Source organism: Pteronotus mesoamericanus, unplaced genomic scaffold (assembly GCF_021234165.1).
Source record: "Pteronotus mesoamericanus isolate MK-2021 breed Mesoamerican mustached bat unplaced genomic scaffold, CSHL_Meso_final contig_33, whole genome shotgun sequence".
In the NCBI taxonomy this organism is placed as follows: Eukaryota; Metazoa; Chordata; class Mammalia; order Chiroptera; family Mormoopidae; genus Pteronotus; species Pteronotus mesoamericanus.
This window is the reverse complement of record NW_026555135.1, coordinates 9,885,409-9,902,892: the sequence shown is the minus strand read 5'-3', so window position 1 is coordinate 9,902,892 and position 17,484 is coordinate 9,885,409. Positions and strand designations below refer to the sequence as shown.

General features: G+C 36.3%; 1 protein-coding gene across 4 annotated transcripts in view; it reads right to left on the bottom strand.

Moving 5' to 3' along the window:
* ANKRD42 (ankyrin repeat domain 42) overlaps positions 1-17,484 on the bottom strand; it is a 56,223-nt gene that overhangs the window by 21,729 nt on the left and 17,010 nt on the right. For all 4 annotated transcript variants that reach the window (XM_054576351.1, XM_054576352.1, XM_054576354.1 and 1 more), the window contains 3 exons: positions 16,447-16,582; positions 8,964-9,164; positions 4,677-4,802 (listed from right to left, as the gene is read on the bottom strand). In XM_054576351.1, coding sequence (XP_054432326.1) covers positions 4,677-4,802; positions 8,964-9,164; positions 16,447-16,582 — 463 coding nt within the window. The remainder of the gene's footprint in view (positions 1-4,676; positions 4,803-8,963; positions 9,165-16,446; positions 16,583-17,484) is intronic.

Genomic DNA, 17,484 nt, shown 5'->3' with positions numbered 1-17,484 from the left:
ATAAGTAGGACGTTAAAACCCCATGACTATGTGGTGAGGGAAACTGAAAGAACTGATGTCTGATTTATGTTAGTACTTAACCACAACTTATGTAATGTCTGAATATAAAGGACTGCCTGCAACTCCATACCTGACCCCTCATCATTTCACTGCGCCAACTCCGTCCATTCCAGTGGGACCCTGAAGGTTGCTGGAGCGGGATTCTGGCACCAGAGAACTTTACATACAGATATAAAAGTTAAGGCTCAAAGAGGTTATTTACTTAACATCACACAGCTAGTAAGTAATAGATTTGAAACTACAATCTAGTTTTTTCTAATCCTTATCCAGTGCTCCTCTGCTGCTATTTATATAGCTCCTGATCAATTTTACATCACACCAGAATGGGAGTGCAATCTAGCCAGAAAGATCCACATGTACTTTGAAAATCTTGTGCCATCTTATATTAATAGCTTATTCCTCTGGCCCTCACAACTCAACATTTACAGGTCCCCCCACTGATTATCTAAACTGTTTACCACCTTTTTCTAAATCTTGTCCTCAAAACACATGCACTCAATATTAATTTTCACCTCCACAACTCTGTATATGTGCCTTCGTACCTAGTGCCCATTATTACTGAATAAGCTTATCTAACTTCTACCCATCCTTGTAGGTCCATTTCAAGACTCAGGGAAACTGGAAAAAAAAAACTTAATATACTTAAAAGATCTGAATTTAAGTCTACTGAACAATCAGACTGGAGAACAGAAAAGAATTTACCAAGGGGCTGGCACATACAGACCTGTAATAAATGTCTATAGAATCGATGAGTGAATGAAAGAAGAAAAAATGAACAAAATCTCAGCTCTGCTCTTACCAGTTGGGTAACCTCAGTCAAAAAAACTGGTTTCACCATGGCTAAGTGGCTCAGTTGATTGGAGCATCCTCCCATACACCAAAAGGTTGTGGGTTCAATCCCCACTCAGGCACATACCTACTGATAGGTTGCAGGTTCAACACCCAGTCAGGGCATGTATGGGAGGCAACCAACTAATGTGTTCTGTCTCGCATCCATGTTTCTCTCTCTCTCTCTCTCTCTCTCTCAAATCAATTTTAAGAAATGAGCATATCCTCAGGTGAGGATTAAAAAAAACTGAGGTTCCTCTGGACCTCAATTTCATTTTTACAGAGATAATTTCATATTTATAAAGCAGCAGTGATTGACACTTCTGCTGCATAAAATTACAATAAGAATTAAATATGAGTTTTGTGCCCTGTTAAATGTCACATAAACATAAGGTATTATTTCTGAATTCCCCTGAACACTTCCTCAACAATTCAAGCCTTAGTGACTTACTTCTTCTGTTCAATATCTATTCTTGAATGCATTGCATTGAGTTGGCCAAAAAGTTCATTTGGTTTTTTTTCGCCATAAGAAGACTCCAGTAGCGCTTAGTTGTCTTTAACTTCATTCACAACAACTTTGTATTATGACAGCTGTCATATCAGTGTGGATTTTTTAAAAAACATCAAAATTGGTGAATTTTGTATAGACATTTTAACATTGAAGATGGAATAAAATATGCAACATTTTTGGCATATTGTTGGGAAATGCCCTGTCGGGTGTCAGAAACTATTGCCCCGCTGACAGGTGAGAGGACCCCAAGGCTGGAAATAATCAAGGAGGCCTTGGGAAAACAGGGCACTGAGGAGACAAAACCTGTCCCCCTCGCAGGGGCACAGCCCCTGCCTCCCTCACATCACCCTGCTTGGCCCTGTGATGGTTGGTAGTCAATGACGGGTAAGATCCCTCAAGGAGGGACAACCTAAGACAGACACAGCCAAAATAGGCAGGAGGTCAAGGACTTGGAGAAAGGGCAAAAAGGCCCGCACCCCTCAGTTCAGCTTGGCTTGGACATGACCGGGGTCCTCATCCTATTTGAAAGAAGTCTCCTTGTCTCTTGGCAGCTCCCTCCCCGCACCTGGCTCAGGCTCAAAACAATACTGGAGATGGTCCTAAACTGGATCTGGCGGTTTCCCGGGGATATCAGGCCTAGAAGTAAATTCTTTAAAGCATTCTTTGTTTCTCCCTCAAAAGCTATAATAACCAGCCCATGCTGGGAAGGAAATTAACATTATTCACAGATCCTAAGCCTATACCCTTTGGCGCTCTCATGTTTACTAGTCTCCTCTCAAACCCATGTAAATCAGTGTGTTCCTGCCATTTGTTTTCTTCAAAACATCATCTATTCTCTGTAAACATTAACATACTGATGTAATGAGATAAGCTGTACATTCCTATTACCTAGTCCCATTAATAACTTTTTCAATAAAAGCCTTTGAAAAGGGGGCTTGGGGCCTTCTCCACTATAGGGAAGAGCCATGTCCCTTCCCCTGGCAAATAGAGAAGGGTTTGCAACAACTTCTATTTATCCCCTTCATCCGCGACAACCCCGGGATGTGCTCTGTGGGATTCGGAGCCCCGCTCCTACTTCATCTTGCCCGGACAGTGACTCTCAGACTCAGGGGAGCCCCGCACTCCCAGCAATAGCATATTATGCTTTATTATTTCAAGAAAATATGAAATGCAAAAAAAGATTTGTGCAGTATATGGAGAAGGTGCTGTGCCTAATTAAATGTGTCAAAAGTGGTCTGCGAAGTTTTGTGCTGGAGATTTCTCACTGGACAATGCTCCATGGTTGGGTAGACCAGTTGAAGTTGATAGAGATCAAATTGGGACATTAATTGAGAACAATCAACATTATACCATGTGGGAAATAGCTGAAATACTCAAAATATTCAAATCCATAAAGTTACTGGTGAAAATGAAAAATGTGTCTCTTATTTTATGGAAAAACCCATATGGATTTTTTGACCAACCCAGTATTTTAACAACCAAATACTTTTTGCCATGTAATACATCGTGACTTATACAAATCTCTAGTTGGTTCATGCTATAAGTACGTAGCTCCTTAATAGTAAGGTCTGGGTCTCATACTGTGTCCATGGTGCAAGCACATGGTTGGTACTGAATATATACAAGTCTCTGTAAAATAAGTTAGAGTATAAACTTTTGGTATGGTTTTGGTGCCTTAAAAAGTGAATCCACCTCCAATGCTGGGAATAGAGAAGAAAGGATACAAAGCCAGATCCAGTGACAAAGCACCATCACTAGAGCCCTGTAGCCCAGCTTAGAAAAAGTCTGCAAGTACTCTTGTCCTACCTTTCTCTAATTGACTCACAGTCATCTGCCAAACTCAGAGTTGGCTCCTAAGGAGTCTAGGACTTTTCTTTCTCCTACAGCAAATCCAAGGAATGCTACAGGATTACCCATACCCCTAGAAATAACCTTACTTTACACAAAAATAACAATACTTTTTCTCTTTAATACTTACAAAATAATATTCATAAATCCAAAACAATGGTGAGTTTTATAAGACAGGGTGTGTTTAATCCAATATTTCCATTTTATTACACAGGTAATATTTACAATGGGGAGGGGTAGCTAAGTAATTATCTACAATGACACAATAAAAGAAATTTTATCCAAAATCCTTATTGTATATTGATTAGAATATGTTGATTAATTTGATCAATGTTTTATAAGAGAACAAGATAAAATTATATAGTGGCTAGAAATTTTTAAGAAATGATTTGAAATAATTATGGCTTAAAAGTAAATGAAAGAAAGGAGAATTCTTAGTAGATTTAAAAATCATTAAATGGCTAATACATACTGCAGCTTACTTACTGAATCAAAATTAAAATTAAAAAAAGCAGATTGACAAAATGTGAATTAAATTAAAGAGAAACATCAACTTTTATTTATCAAATTTGGGTATGACTTAGATGTTCCCCAGGAAAATGATAATGTACACAAAAGTGCCCCTTCCCCCTGCTGTAATCACATCACCCCTTCGCCACACCATCCAATCCACCCCAGCCCCAGGCTCCCTTCATGGGCAGACTGACAAGAGAAGGGGTGAAGAAGGGCAAACCCTTATGATTTCCCCTCCCTTTCACCCTCTTGCCTTCTCTCAACAGCTGTATCCCAAACACTATGTTCTTGTACATCGATCTCTTTAGAACCTTCTTCCAGATGCCTCATTTTCATCTCAGTTCAAGTGATGAAGAAATAAATGACTGAGATAGGCTGAAAACAGTATGTCAATAAAGCTTACTTTCTCATTCCCCCAAAGATGCATTCATTATAAATCATATAAATCATATCCCATGAGTCCACACAGAAATAAGGAGAGTGCAGAGAAAAGTTGCAGACACCTTGAAAATGTGTTCATATCATGATAATTGGTATTTCTATGGAAGTAAAAATATTTTTGCAGAGTATAAGAAAAAAGAAAATTCTGCTAATTAAGATTTTTTTCAAGACATATGTTTTGTTTTAACATGAATAAGTCACTTTTAGTCCAAAGAAAACGTTATTCCTAAGGAACTTCTCTAGCAATGAATTTCACATCTTAACTATACAACAATATCAAAACAGACTTCCTACTGGAATTACCCTCAAATGTCATAATGTGTGAACGTCTGACATAAAAGGAGTAGCATACTTGAATTAAAAATTAAGCACTCTGTACTATACATTTTCATGTGTTTCTGATGTATAATTATTTTAAAAAGTAAATATCAGCAATTGTGTCAGAATTAAAAATTAAGCAGGAATCATAACTCACCTTTATGCATAGGAGTTGATCCATTATTATCACGTTCATTAATATTGATTACTCCATCTTCTATTAATTTTTTAAGCATTTCCAAATCACCCTTAAAGGCAGCCACATGACCTGGAAATGCTAAAGCTATGAATAAAAAATTCAGCATTTCAGTAAACACATGAGTTCATTTTTTTTTCCTGCCTTGAGCAGTCACACATTATTAAACAAAGTATGAGAATGTTGTTATTGGAATTAGTTCAGTTGATGCAATGACAAGTAATAAAAAGAGAACCATAAAATAGGATTATTATTAACTGTGTAGCCTTTCTACCCTCAGGACCTCAAACATGCTAGTAATAGTATCATACCAGAACTATTCTAAGCTCTATTCACTTTTACCCGTGGTCCACCACAAAACACAAGGAGATAGTCATTTTCAACCCTTTGCATAAAGATGTACTTAATCTTAAGTTTTACATTTGCACAAACCACTCTTTCTCTCTGTTTCCAAGGGAGCAAAGAAAGCAAAACAAACTGAAAGCAGGTAAAGTGTATGAATGTATGTATACGTATACAAATACAAATACAGATATAAGTACATATACATGTGTGAATATAACCTGACCCTAGTGCCTAGCACATACTAAATACTTGATAAAATATTTTTAAAAATGACTACATATATTGAGCCCTTACTGAATGTCAGACACAGTTGTAAACACTTCCAAGGACTGCCTCATTTAACCCTCTTAACTCTGAGAAACAGCTATTCTCATTTTTACATATGGAAAGGAAACAACCTAAAACAGCCAAAGACTATTTAAAAAGAACCAAATGGGAGACGTATACTACCTGATTTTAAGTCTTACTATAAAGCTACTGTAATCAACACAGTGTAGTGCTGATAAATAAAAAGATTATCAATAAGACAGAATGCAGAGGCCAGAAAAACACATATACATATACAGGTGACTGATTTTTGACAAAGCTGCTAAGAATTTTCAACAGGGAAAAGAAAGGCTTTCCAAAAATATGATGCCAGGACAAGTGGCTATATATTTTTTTAAATTAGAATCAACACTTTATTTCAGTCAATATATAAAATTTAACTTAATATAGATAAAAATATGAATTAAAAAATCAAACTGTAAAACATCTAGAAAACATAGGAGAATATCTTGCTGACCTTACAGTGGGCAAATATTTCATAGACAGGACAGAAAAATATGGCCTATAAAAAAACTGATAAATTGTACTTTATCAAAATTTACAATAAAACTTTTACTTTTTAAAAGACACTACTAAAAAAATAGGCAAGCTTCAGAGTGGGAGAAAATATTTGCAATACATATATCTAACAAAACATAAAGAACTGTCAAAACTCAATAACAAGTAGACATGGAACCCAATAAAAATATGGGCAAAAGAATTGAATGGATACTTTATCATAAAGAACATGTATGAATGACCATATGAAAGATGCTCTATATTATTAGCTATCAGTAAATGTGGATTAAAACCACAATAATATATCATTATACATCCATTAGGATGGCTAAAATAAAACAAACTGACCATATCAAATGTTGGGAATTCCACGGAGCAAATAAAATTCTCATGCATATATTGAAGGGATGTAAGTGACACAATTACTTTGGAAAACAATTTGAAAACTTCTTAAAGTTAAACATACATCTACCATATGCCCCACTCCTATGTATTTACCAAGAGAAATGCAAACAAATATCTTAGTAAATGTGCAGAGCAGCTTTATTAAGGGCCCCAAATTAAAAACAATCCAAATACTCATCAGCAGATGAATGATAAAAAATATATATATGGTACATCTATACAGTGGAATACTATTCAGAAATAAAAAAGAATGAAAGAATATACATAACACAAATGAAACTGAAATGGTTGCATTAAAAAATTCAAACTAGCCCTGGCCAGGTCGCTCAATTTGTTAGAGCATGATCTCAATACACCAAGATTGTGGGTTCAATCTCCAGTCGGAGCACATAAGAAGCAACCAATGAATGCATAAATAAGTGGAACAACAAATCAATGTCATCCTCTCTCTCTCAATATCTCTCTCTTTCTCTTCCCCTCTCCACCCACCCCCATATCACTAAAATCAATAAACAAAATTTTAAAACATTTCAAACTAATCTATAGTAGCGATTTTTAACTGGTGTGCTGCGAGAATTTTTTACACATGTAATACCTGACTATTTAGTCAGGGGCACTGAACTCTTTTCCCTTAGGTTGTCAAATAAAAAAATGACAACAGCCAACACAACAGGGGTCTTCTGGTGTAAGCGAATCAAAATTACACCTACTTTCTTTGTCAAATTAGCAAAAATTGTCTTTTTTTGGTGTGCTGCAGAATTTTGGCAGTTTACATGTGCCATGAGATGAAAAAGGTTGAAAATTGCTGATCTACAGTGACAGAAAGCAAATCAGAGGTTGTGTGGGGCCAAGGTTAAAGGACGGATGAACTTCAAGAAGGAAGGAAAAAACCCTTGAGGTGACAGAATTGTTTTGTATCTTGACTGTGGTAGTGGTTTAATGAATATATACAACTGTCAAAACTCATCAAATTGCACACTTTAAATGAATACAGTTCATTGTACATAAATCATACTTTAATAAAGTTAATATCCTTGTTTTTAAAAAATCACCAAAGTGAAAAAACAAACCACAGTGTGAGAAAATATACCTATATCAGATAAAATTAATAAAGGATTGGTACTGAGACTATAGAAAGAACTCAAAATAGTTAGAAAAATACAAAGAACACAATTTTTTAAAAGGGAAAAAGGTATAGGCATGCAATTCATAGAAAACTAAAATAGCCAATAACTTTAAAAAAGATGTCAATTGCATCAGAACTAAAGAAAATGCAAATCTAAACACAGATAAATCTTTTCATACCAAATCAATTCGCAAAAATTTTTAAGTCTGACAATACTGAATATTGTTTCTCTAAATTCTTAGCAAACATAGCTGATAAGAGTATCAATTTCTGCAATCACATTGATGAAGAATGCAGTAATACCTACTTACAATGAAGATGGGCACATCCCACAAAGCAAACCTAAAGTACAGTTTCCCAAGTATTTACCGAAGCAGAGCTTTTAACTCCTAGTCTTCAAAGAAGACAGGCAGTACCTCAAAAATCCTCCTCCAGTGCTCCCAGTGTGCCATACAAATATCATTTTCTGCGTGGGCTATGTGTGAAAAAAGGTAAGGAAGCATTTCTCCAAAGAATCTCTCATATATGTATATAAAAGGAGATACAGACAAGAATATTCATTATTATATTCATTGTAATAGTGAAAAACTGTAAAAATGTAAATGGCAAATTGGAGAATGGATAAACAATGGTTTGTATAAAATATAGTATTATACAATCACTTAAAAATAAACTAGGATACATCTATCAACCTAATCTCAAGGTCACAGAAGGAAACATAGTCTTATGCCATTTTTATAAAGTTTGAAAAGAAGTTTCAAAGACTGCTAGTTGTCGACTAAAATCCCTTTCCTTCATCAGTAATAGTTGCAGCTGAGATGAGGCTTCTCAGTTAGGTGGTGAATTTTTCAGGCTTCCTTGCAGCTACATATGGCCATGTAACGAAACTCTTGCCAATGGGAAGTTAGCAAAAATCATGAGTGCAAATTAGACCTTGAAAATCTGTGGCCCTAGGCATATACTCTTGTTCCCTCTCCACCTCCTGCTGGATTAGCAACAACTACAGAGAATTAGTTGGGAAGATAACATGTCCATGGTGACTGAATAGAACAGATTTACTCTCCAACCCAAGCTGCCATATAAAAGAAATAAACTTCTATATCATTTAAGCTACTAAATGTTAGGATTTCTTAATTATAGCAGTTAACTATAGGAGTCTCTTACTCCAAAATTACACAAAACAATACTGCATATTTTTGTGCGTACATATATACTAAATATAAAATCATACAATGGAATTACAAATTCCAAATGTCCTCTGAGAAGGAAGAAAAGGGAATGGATGGTATTAGGGGATAAAGATCCAAAAGATTCAACTGTATCTATGATATTTTATTCTTAAATCCAATGGTATAAATATTGTTCATTATATTAACCTATATATTTCTGCCTAAACTACTTCATAATGAAGGCAAGAACCTGAATAAATATAAGGACAATGATATGTAATATTACTGTAATATAACCTTTAGCTTATGGCTTCTTTCTTTTTCTTTTCCATTTATTATACATATTAAATGCTAAAACATCTCAGGTTTATTACTTACTTTCCTGATCTTTTGGATCATTTCTTTCATATTCAGCCCCCTGGACAAACTGTAAAATGTTCTGCTTATAGAACCTCTGGGCCAGATCCAGTACGTTTTCTCCATTATCATTGAATGCTTTTAAAGCTTCTGTTGCACTGTTCATTCTACTGAGTAGAAACTTAAAACAGTGAAGGTGGCCTTCCATGGCTGCTAAGTGAACTATAGGTGAGAAAAAAAAAAGAATTTTATTTTTAAATTGACAATGAAACAATCATTAAAAAAAGAACACATTGGCTCTAATCCTCATAGAGACATGACTGTCCTACCCTATATAACAGAGACACACTCTGAGCAAGGATAACAGAACTTTTTCTAGCCTGCAAGTCCTTATCAGCCTTCTAGTCATGCCAAAGCAACACTTACTATGAGTGTAGAAAGGCCAGTCACCAAACAGCCGGCACCAGAAAATTTTCTTGTTAAGTGAAGTTTCAATTATGCAGCTTACCCTTACATGAGAAAATGCTTTCAACGTAAGATAGACAGAGGATAGACAGATAAATTTTAATATTTTTCAAAAAAGGGGGAAGAAATAAACTGAAAGTTACTATGCAAATATGAATGATGTTATTTTTATCACTATGTATTTTGTCACTTTTCCATAAATGTTATTTTTATTATAAACAAGACACCTGGATCAAAATTACAGACTAAGCACACATACTACCTTATCATCCCTACTTTAAATCCTTGAAAATATTGAGATATTTTTTAAAGCCATAGAGGACTAGATAAACAAGAACAGCATAAAACAGACAAGAAATATTAAGGAATCCCTGAAAGAAAATATTTGAAATCATACTGAGGGACAGCTACAGTCCAAAATTGTTATGGGGTCTTCCCAGCTTAGAGACAATGATTACAAAAACAAGAGAGCCTTTACACTCTTGAGAAGTGACTATTTGGGAAATAGCCTAACCAATATACAAATCTTGCCTCTAGAGAAGTAGGGCAGTACCCATGTGACCAATATACCAGTAACTCAAGAGAAACAAGAAAGATAAGTTGCTGGCACGTACCACTCTACACTTTCTCAGTTGAACCTTCTACTAAAAACTCCTCCCTGAAACTTCAAACTCCAATCTCCTCTAACTGCTTACTCATCATATACACTTATGTCTTAGAGGCATTTCTAACTTAACATGTCAAGAACTGAACTCCTGCCCTTGCTGGTGGGGCTCAGTGGATTGTGTGCCAGCCTGCGAACCAAAATGTGGTCAGTTCGATTCCCAATCAGGGCACTTGCCTGGGTTGCAGGCCAGGTTTCCAGTTGGTGGCGTTCGAGAGGCATACAATCAATGTATCTCTCGCACATTGATTTTTCTCTCCCTCTCTCTCTCCTTTCCCTCTCTCTAAAAATAAATAAATAATTTTTTTAAAAAAGAACTACACTCCTTATAATTCTTGCATACATTTTTCTTACATGGTTTCCCCATCTCAGTTAATGGAAACTCTCTCCTTTCCCTGCAGTCAACACCAGAAATCCTGGAGCGGTCCTTGACTCCACTGTCACTCCTCACATATAATCAATCAGTAAATTGAATTGGCTCTATCTTTAAAAGATACACAAACTCCAATTACTTCTCACTATCTTTGCTACCTCTACTCTGATCCACTCAAATAGTAGCCTAAATTGTTGCATCAGTCTCCTAACTGTCCTGTTTCTGCCCTTGCCACCCCCTTACGCCCTCACTGCAGTCTGTTGTAAACATAATAGCCAAAATGATGCTCTTAACCATAGGTCATGTCACTGTTGTTCTCAGAGTCTTTCAATAGTTCCGTTAACCTCTCTGATCTCATCATCTGTTACTCACCCCTCAGTTCTTTTCCAGCCACACTGACTGTTACTGCTTGCTTTTACCCAAATATACCAGGCACATGACTGCCTCAGCTTTATACTTGCTGCTACCTCTTCCTGAAAAGTTTTCCCCTAATGATACCCACACATCTTGTTTCCTCAACTCCTTCAGGTCTTTACCCAATTGTCATTCTCTTCAGTGAAGGCTTCCCTGACTACCTCACTTTAAACTTTATCCCCTCTCACATTCTATAACCCTTTCTTATTTTATCCAAACACACATCACTATTTAATGTAATTTTGTTCATTCATTTTGACTACAATCTGTCTCCCCTCACCACCACACAAGGAAGGTACTTTTGTCTGTTTTATGTGTTGTGATATCCCCAGCACTTAGAAGAGGGATTAACACATACTAGATGTTCAATAAATAAATGCTGAATTAATAATTTTTTAAGAGGTTTAACACAAACAGTCTAATACTGAGGACACAATCCTAAAATCTACATGACACTATTGAAAATATACTACATCTGTTTAAAGAAGTAAAAGTTGGATTTTTTAAAAATAAGTAGGCATATTGCCCTGGCTGGTGTGGCTCAGTGGACTAAGTGCTGGCCTGCGAACCAAAGGGTCGAGGATTCCATTCCCAGCCAGGGCACATGCGTGCGTCGTGGGCCAGGTCTCTAGTAGCGGGGAGCACGAGAGGCAACCACATGTTGATGTTCTCTCCCTTTTTCTCCCTCCACTCCCCTGTCTCTAAAAATAAATAAATAAATAAAATCTTTAAAAAAAAAAAAAAACCCTTCTCTTAATCTAAAGACATCTTAGAATGAAAGCCATAGAATGGAAAAGATATTTAAATGAAAAAGATATTTGCAACACATGTAAGTGACCAAGAGCTTATATCTAGAATATATAAAAAATGTCTACAATTTGATTTTTTAAAAGACAGCTAACTTAATTTTTTTAAAAAGGCAAAAGATTTGAACTGGTACTTCACAAAAGAAAATGACTGTAAGCATATGAAATGATGTTCTATACATCTTTAGTCATCAAGGAAAATGCAAATTAAAACCACGAGATATTACTATATACCCAAAAGGATGACTAAAGCTAAAAAAAGAAAAAGAAAAAACAAGTCAAGTGTCAACGAGAGAATCGAATAACTAAAGAGAGAGGAAGGGAAGGAAAAGGAGATGGAGAGAAACCCTGATGTGAGAAACATTGATCAGTCACCTCTCGTGGGCCCCCGAACGGGGAACAAACCCGCAACCCAGGTATGCACCTGACCAGGAATCAAACCGGTGACCCTTTGTTGCTGGGATGACACCCAGCCAACTGAGCCGCACCAGTCAGGGCTATCCACTTGTCCATTGATGAGTACTTGGATTGCTTCCATATCTTGGCTATTGTAAATGATGCTGAAGTGAGCATATAGATGCATATATCTTCAAATTAGCAATTTTGTTGCTTTTGTTTTTGCTGGGGGACACATATCCCAAAAAAATATTTCTAAGATGAATGTCAAAGACTTTACTGCCTATGTTTTCTACTAGGAAGTTTTATGGTATCAGGTCTTACACTCAAGACTTTACTCCACTAATAATAAACTATCAGAAAGAGAAATTAAGAAAACAATCCCATTTATAATAATTAATTAATAATTCAAGTATCATTTTTAGTAACCCTCATTCCAGTCTCACTGTGACCATTCCCTCTTATTAATTTCTACAGCACCTCTTAGAAGAAGACAGAGTGTTTAGAGTATAGATTTCAATGGACCAGTTGATTACAGACTGCATAACTGCAGCTGGCAAATTAACTCAAATACACTAGTGTCCACTATTTATACTATTTTTTTAAGTAGTCTATGGGGTGGAGCTGTACGAAGTTAAAAAATAATACCACTAGACAGTAGATGAAGGAAACAGCTGGCTGAAAAAAAATCTGAAGACCCAAGATGGCAGAGGAGTAAGTGGAAGCTACACTAACCTCCTCCCAGGACCAATCTGGAATTACAATTAAACTATAGAGAATTCATCCTGAATAACCAACTGAATACTAGCTAGAGGGAAGCCTTATAACCAAGGACAAACAGAATTTACCACTTGACCAAAATGAGACTTGTAGGGAGTGCAGAAGAGGTGAGAGAAAGATCACTGGGCTCCCACAGACAGCAGCTAAAGTTCTGGAGGGATATTTCAGAGGCTGGGGGGAGGGTTCTCCCTGAGAAGAATGGGGTCTAAACCCCAAGCTGGGCTCCCCAGCCTACAACACCAGAGCCAGAAAGGAAACTAGGTAATATCCAGCTGTGAAAAGCAGCAGGGTTTCTGTCTGACAGAGAGAAACAGCTGGAGACATAGAGAGACTCTTAAAGGGCCAATGCACAAAATTTTGTTTGCAGCCACTCTGCCCTCCCTCTGCAGCAGAGACCAGCAGAGGGAGGGTAGAGTGGACTAGAGATGCTTCAGGAGAGTCTGGGGTTGGTGGCTCTGGGGAGACAACTGAAGGAACAGCTGTCAGGATCCCTGTGCTGAGTCATCCTCCATACTACAAGAGCCATCTTTCTCAGGAAGAGCAGTCCCCTCCAGTGGCATCAGCCTGAGGGGAAGCAATAGCCCCTCCCACAGGAATTTATCTGTCCCATCCTGTGGTGCTTAAGACAGGCTGCTGATTACAGCTTGAGGCTACATCATGGATTAGTTTAAGGTGAGGGTTGAGGCGATGGAATACATAGAAACAGCCAAAATGGGAAGACAAAGGAACAGACCTCAAATGAAAGAACATAAGAAGTCTCCAGAAGAACTAGATGAAATGGAGGCAAGCAATTTATCACATAGAGAGTTTAGAGTAATGATTATAAGGATACTCAACAGTATGAAAAAAGATATAGAAACCATTAAAAAGGGCCAGTCAGAAATAAAGAATTCAGAATCTGAAATAAATAATACACTGGAAGGAATAAAATTAGGTTAGATGAAACAGAGGATCAAATCAGTGATTTGGAAGACAAGGTAAGAAAAAACACCCCAGCAGAGCAGCAAAAAGAAAAAAGAATTTTTAAAAATAAAGAGAACTTAAGAAACATTTTGGACAACATGAAGTGTAACAACATCCATAACATAGAAATACCAGAAGAAGAAGAGAGCAAGCAAGGGATCAAGAAACCTATCTGAAGAAATAATGACCAAAAACTTCTCTAATCTGGTGAAGGAAAAAGACACACAAGTCTAGGAAGCTCAGAGAGTCCCAAACAAGTTCGACCTAAAGAGACCTATGCTGAGACATACCATAATTAAAATGACAAGGCTTAAAGACGAGGAGAGAATCCTAAAGGCCACAAGAGAAAAGCAGGTAGTTGCATACAAGGGAGGACCAATTAGACTATCATCTGATTTCTCAACAGAAACATTTCAGGCAAGAAGGGAATGGCATGAAATATTCAAGGTGATGAAAAGCAAGGACCTACAACAAAGGCTACTTTAGCCAACAAAGCTATCATTTAAAACTGAAGGAGAAATAAGGAGCTTCCCAGACAAGAAAAAGCTAAAGGCATCTGTTAACACCAAAACAGTACTGGAACAAATATTAAAGGGCTTACTTTAAGAAAAAAAAGAAAAAGAGAAAGAAGAAAAAGAGGGAAATGGTCAAACAATAAAATGGCACTCAAAAGGTATTTATCAATAATCACCTTAAATGAAATTGGCTTAAATACTCCAACCAAGAGACATAGAGTAGATGAATGGATAAGAAAACAAGACCCATACATATGCTGCCTCCAAAAAACCCATCTCAGATCTAAACATACACACAGACTAAAAGTAAAGGTAGAAAAAGATAATTCATGCAAATGGGATGGAAAAAAAGCTAGGGTAGCAGTACTTATATCCAAGAAAATAGACTTTAAAACCAAAGTTATAGTAAGAGACAAAGGAGGACTCTACATAATGATAAAGGGAATGATCCAACAAAAGGCTATAACCCTAGCAAACATTTACGCACCCAACATAGAAGCAACTAAATATGTAAAGCAAATCTTGATGGACATAAAAAGAGGGACTGACAGATAGATATACAGTCATAGTCAGGAATTTTAACACCCCATTGACTTCAATGGATAGATCTTCCAGACAGAAAATCAACAAGGAGACAGAGGTTTTAAATGACACACTAGATCAAATGGATTTAATTGATATTTTCAGAGTATTTCACCCCAAAGCAGCAGAATATACATACTTCTCAAGTGCACGTGGAATGTTTTCTATTATAGGTCACATGTTAGGACACAAAACAAGTCTCAATAAATTTAAGAAGACTGAAATTATAAAAATATCTTCTCTGACCACAACAGACACTGAATAGACACTTCTCCAAAGAGGTCATATATACTGATGACATACATGACATACTGATGGTCAATATGACATATGAAAAGATGCTCAACGTCACTAATCATCAGAGAAAAGCACACTAAAACCACAATGAGATATCATCTCACACCTGCCAGAATGGTATCAACGATAAATCAACAAACAACAAGTGCTGGTGAGGGTATGGAGAAAGGGGAATCCTTTTGCACTGTTGGTGGGAATGCAGATTGGTACAGCCACTGTGGAAAGCAGTATAGAGATGCCTCAAAAAAATTTAAAAAGGATCTGCCTTTTGACCCAGTATTCCCACTTCTGGGAATATATCCAAAGGAACCCAAAACACTAATTCAAAAGAACATAAGCACCCCTATGTTCATTGCAGTATTGTTCACAATCTCCAAGATATAGAAGCTGCTCAACTGCCCATTGTATCTGTGGATAAAACAAGTATTGGACATTTACACAATGGAATACTACAGAGCCATAAAAAAGAAAATTTTACCCTTTGTGACAGTATGGATCTAACTGGAGAACATTATGTTAAGTGAAATAAGCCAGTAAGAGAAAAATACAATATGGTTTCACACATATGTGAAATCTAATGAACAAACTGAATAACAAGGAAAATAAAGACAGATTCATAGAAAGAAGGGTGACAGCTAAGTGGTGGTGGGGCGGGGGTGGAGATTAGGGCAGAGAGGGATCTAGCAAAAAGGAAAAAGGTGTCCTGGCTGGTTGGCTCAGTGGATTGAGCACTGGTCTGCAAACCAAAGGGTCGCCGGTTCAATTCCCAAGCAGGACATGTGCCTGGGCTGAAGGCCAGGTCTCCAGTAGAGGGCATGCAAGAGGCAGCCACACATTGACGTTTCTCTCCCTCTCTTTCTCCCTCCCTTCTCCTCTCTCTAAAATTAAATAAATAAAATCTTTAAAAAAAAAAAAAGGATCATGGACATGGACAACAGCATGGTAATTGTGGGGGTGGGGGGGTATAAGGCAACTAAATGGTAATGGAAAAAATACAATAAAAAAAAAATCCAAGTTTAATTTTTTGAATTTCTCTTTTGCTGATACAGCTCCAAAAAAATCAATCACATGATAGGTACATAATATAGGAGTAATACAAGATTTTAAAAATGTTCATGTTAACATATTTACTACTTAATATGTTTATGAGGGGCTATCAGAATGATGACAGATTAAATCTCTTAAAAAATGATCAACATTTTTAAAGTTTGCATTAGTGAAAAAACAAAATATTTGTTCTTGTGAATACCTGGAAGGTTTCCATTGTAGTCCACGTCTTCTATGCCACATCCCCATTTAACTAGAAGTTGCAAACAGCCAAGCCGTCCATGAAAAGCTGCATAATGTACAGGTTTCCATTCTCTCACATCAGTTATGCTGGGATCCTAAAGATAGCATTCACAAAGACTAAGTTTCTTTCCATTTTTTTAGAGGAAACTGTAACTCTATAAATGAGAACTGGAAGCTGTCCTTAAAAATTGTAAGGCAAACACTAAATATAAAGGAAAAATTTACTGAAACCACTGATTTGAACACACAAGATAATAACATACTTTTAAAAAGAACATAAATTTGTCACTTAAAAATAGTTTTTAAGAAGGAACTTTAAATCCCTGACCAGGTAACTCAGTTGGTTAGAGCATCATTCTGACATGTCAGGGTTCTGGGTTTGATCCCCAGTAAGGGCACATACATCAATCAACCAATAAATGCATAAGTAAGTGGAACAACAAATTGATGTGTCTGTCAGTCTGTCTCTCCCTCTAAAATCAATAATAAAAAAGGAATTTTACTAATCTTTTTACTGGTCACAGTTTCCTGAACAATAAAATTAAAGAAATGCATTCAAATGATCAAACAGTATCTTTAAGAGTTAAAAGAAAAAATTAATGAAAAAAATACTAAGATTTTTCACTTTTCTGTATAGAAACACCAACTCTTAACATAATGTCATGTCTTCAATATAGGTAGTTCTTTTCTTATAATAAGTTATTTTTTACAACCACTCAGTAATATTAAAAATAAATATCATAATCAAATTTCTGGAGATATAAATCACTTGAGAAATTATTATATGAAATAAGAGTTATACACAGAAATTCAGAAAGACTCACAATCACTGGTTAACATGTTTGAAAGGTTCACAATCCTCCCAGTTAAGCTCTGAACTGGCACGAAGAACCCATAGCCTCTGAAACAGTTTATGTTACTAAATCGGGTGGGGGTTTTTTTTTAAAGATTTCTCTAAATTATTGTTCCCAAGTTTAAAGATAGAAAAGCTATAGAT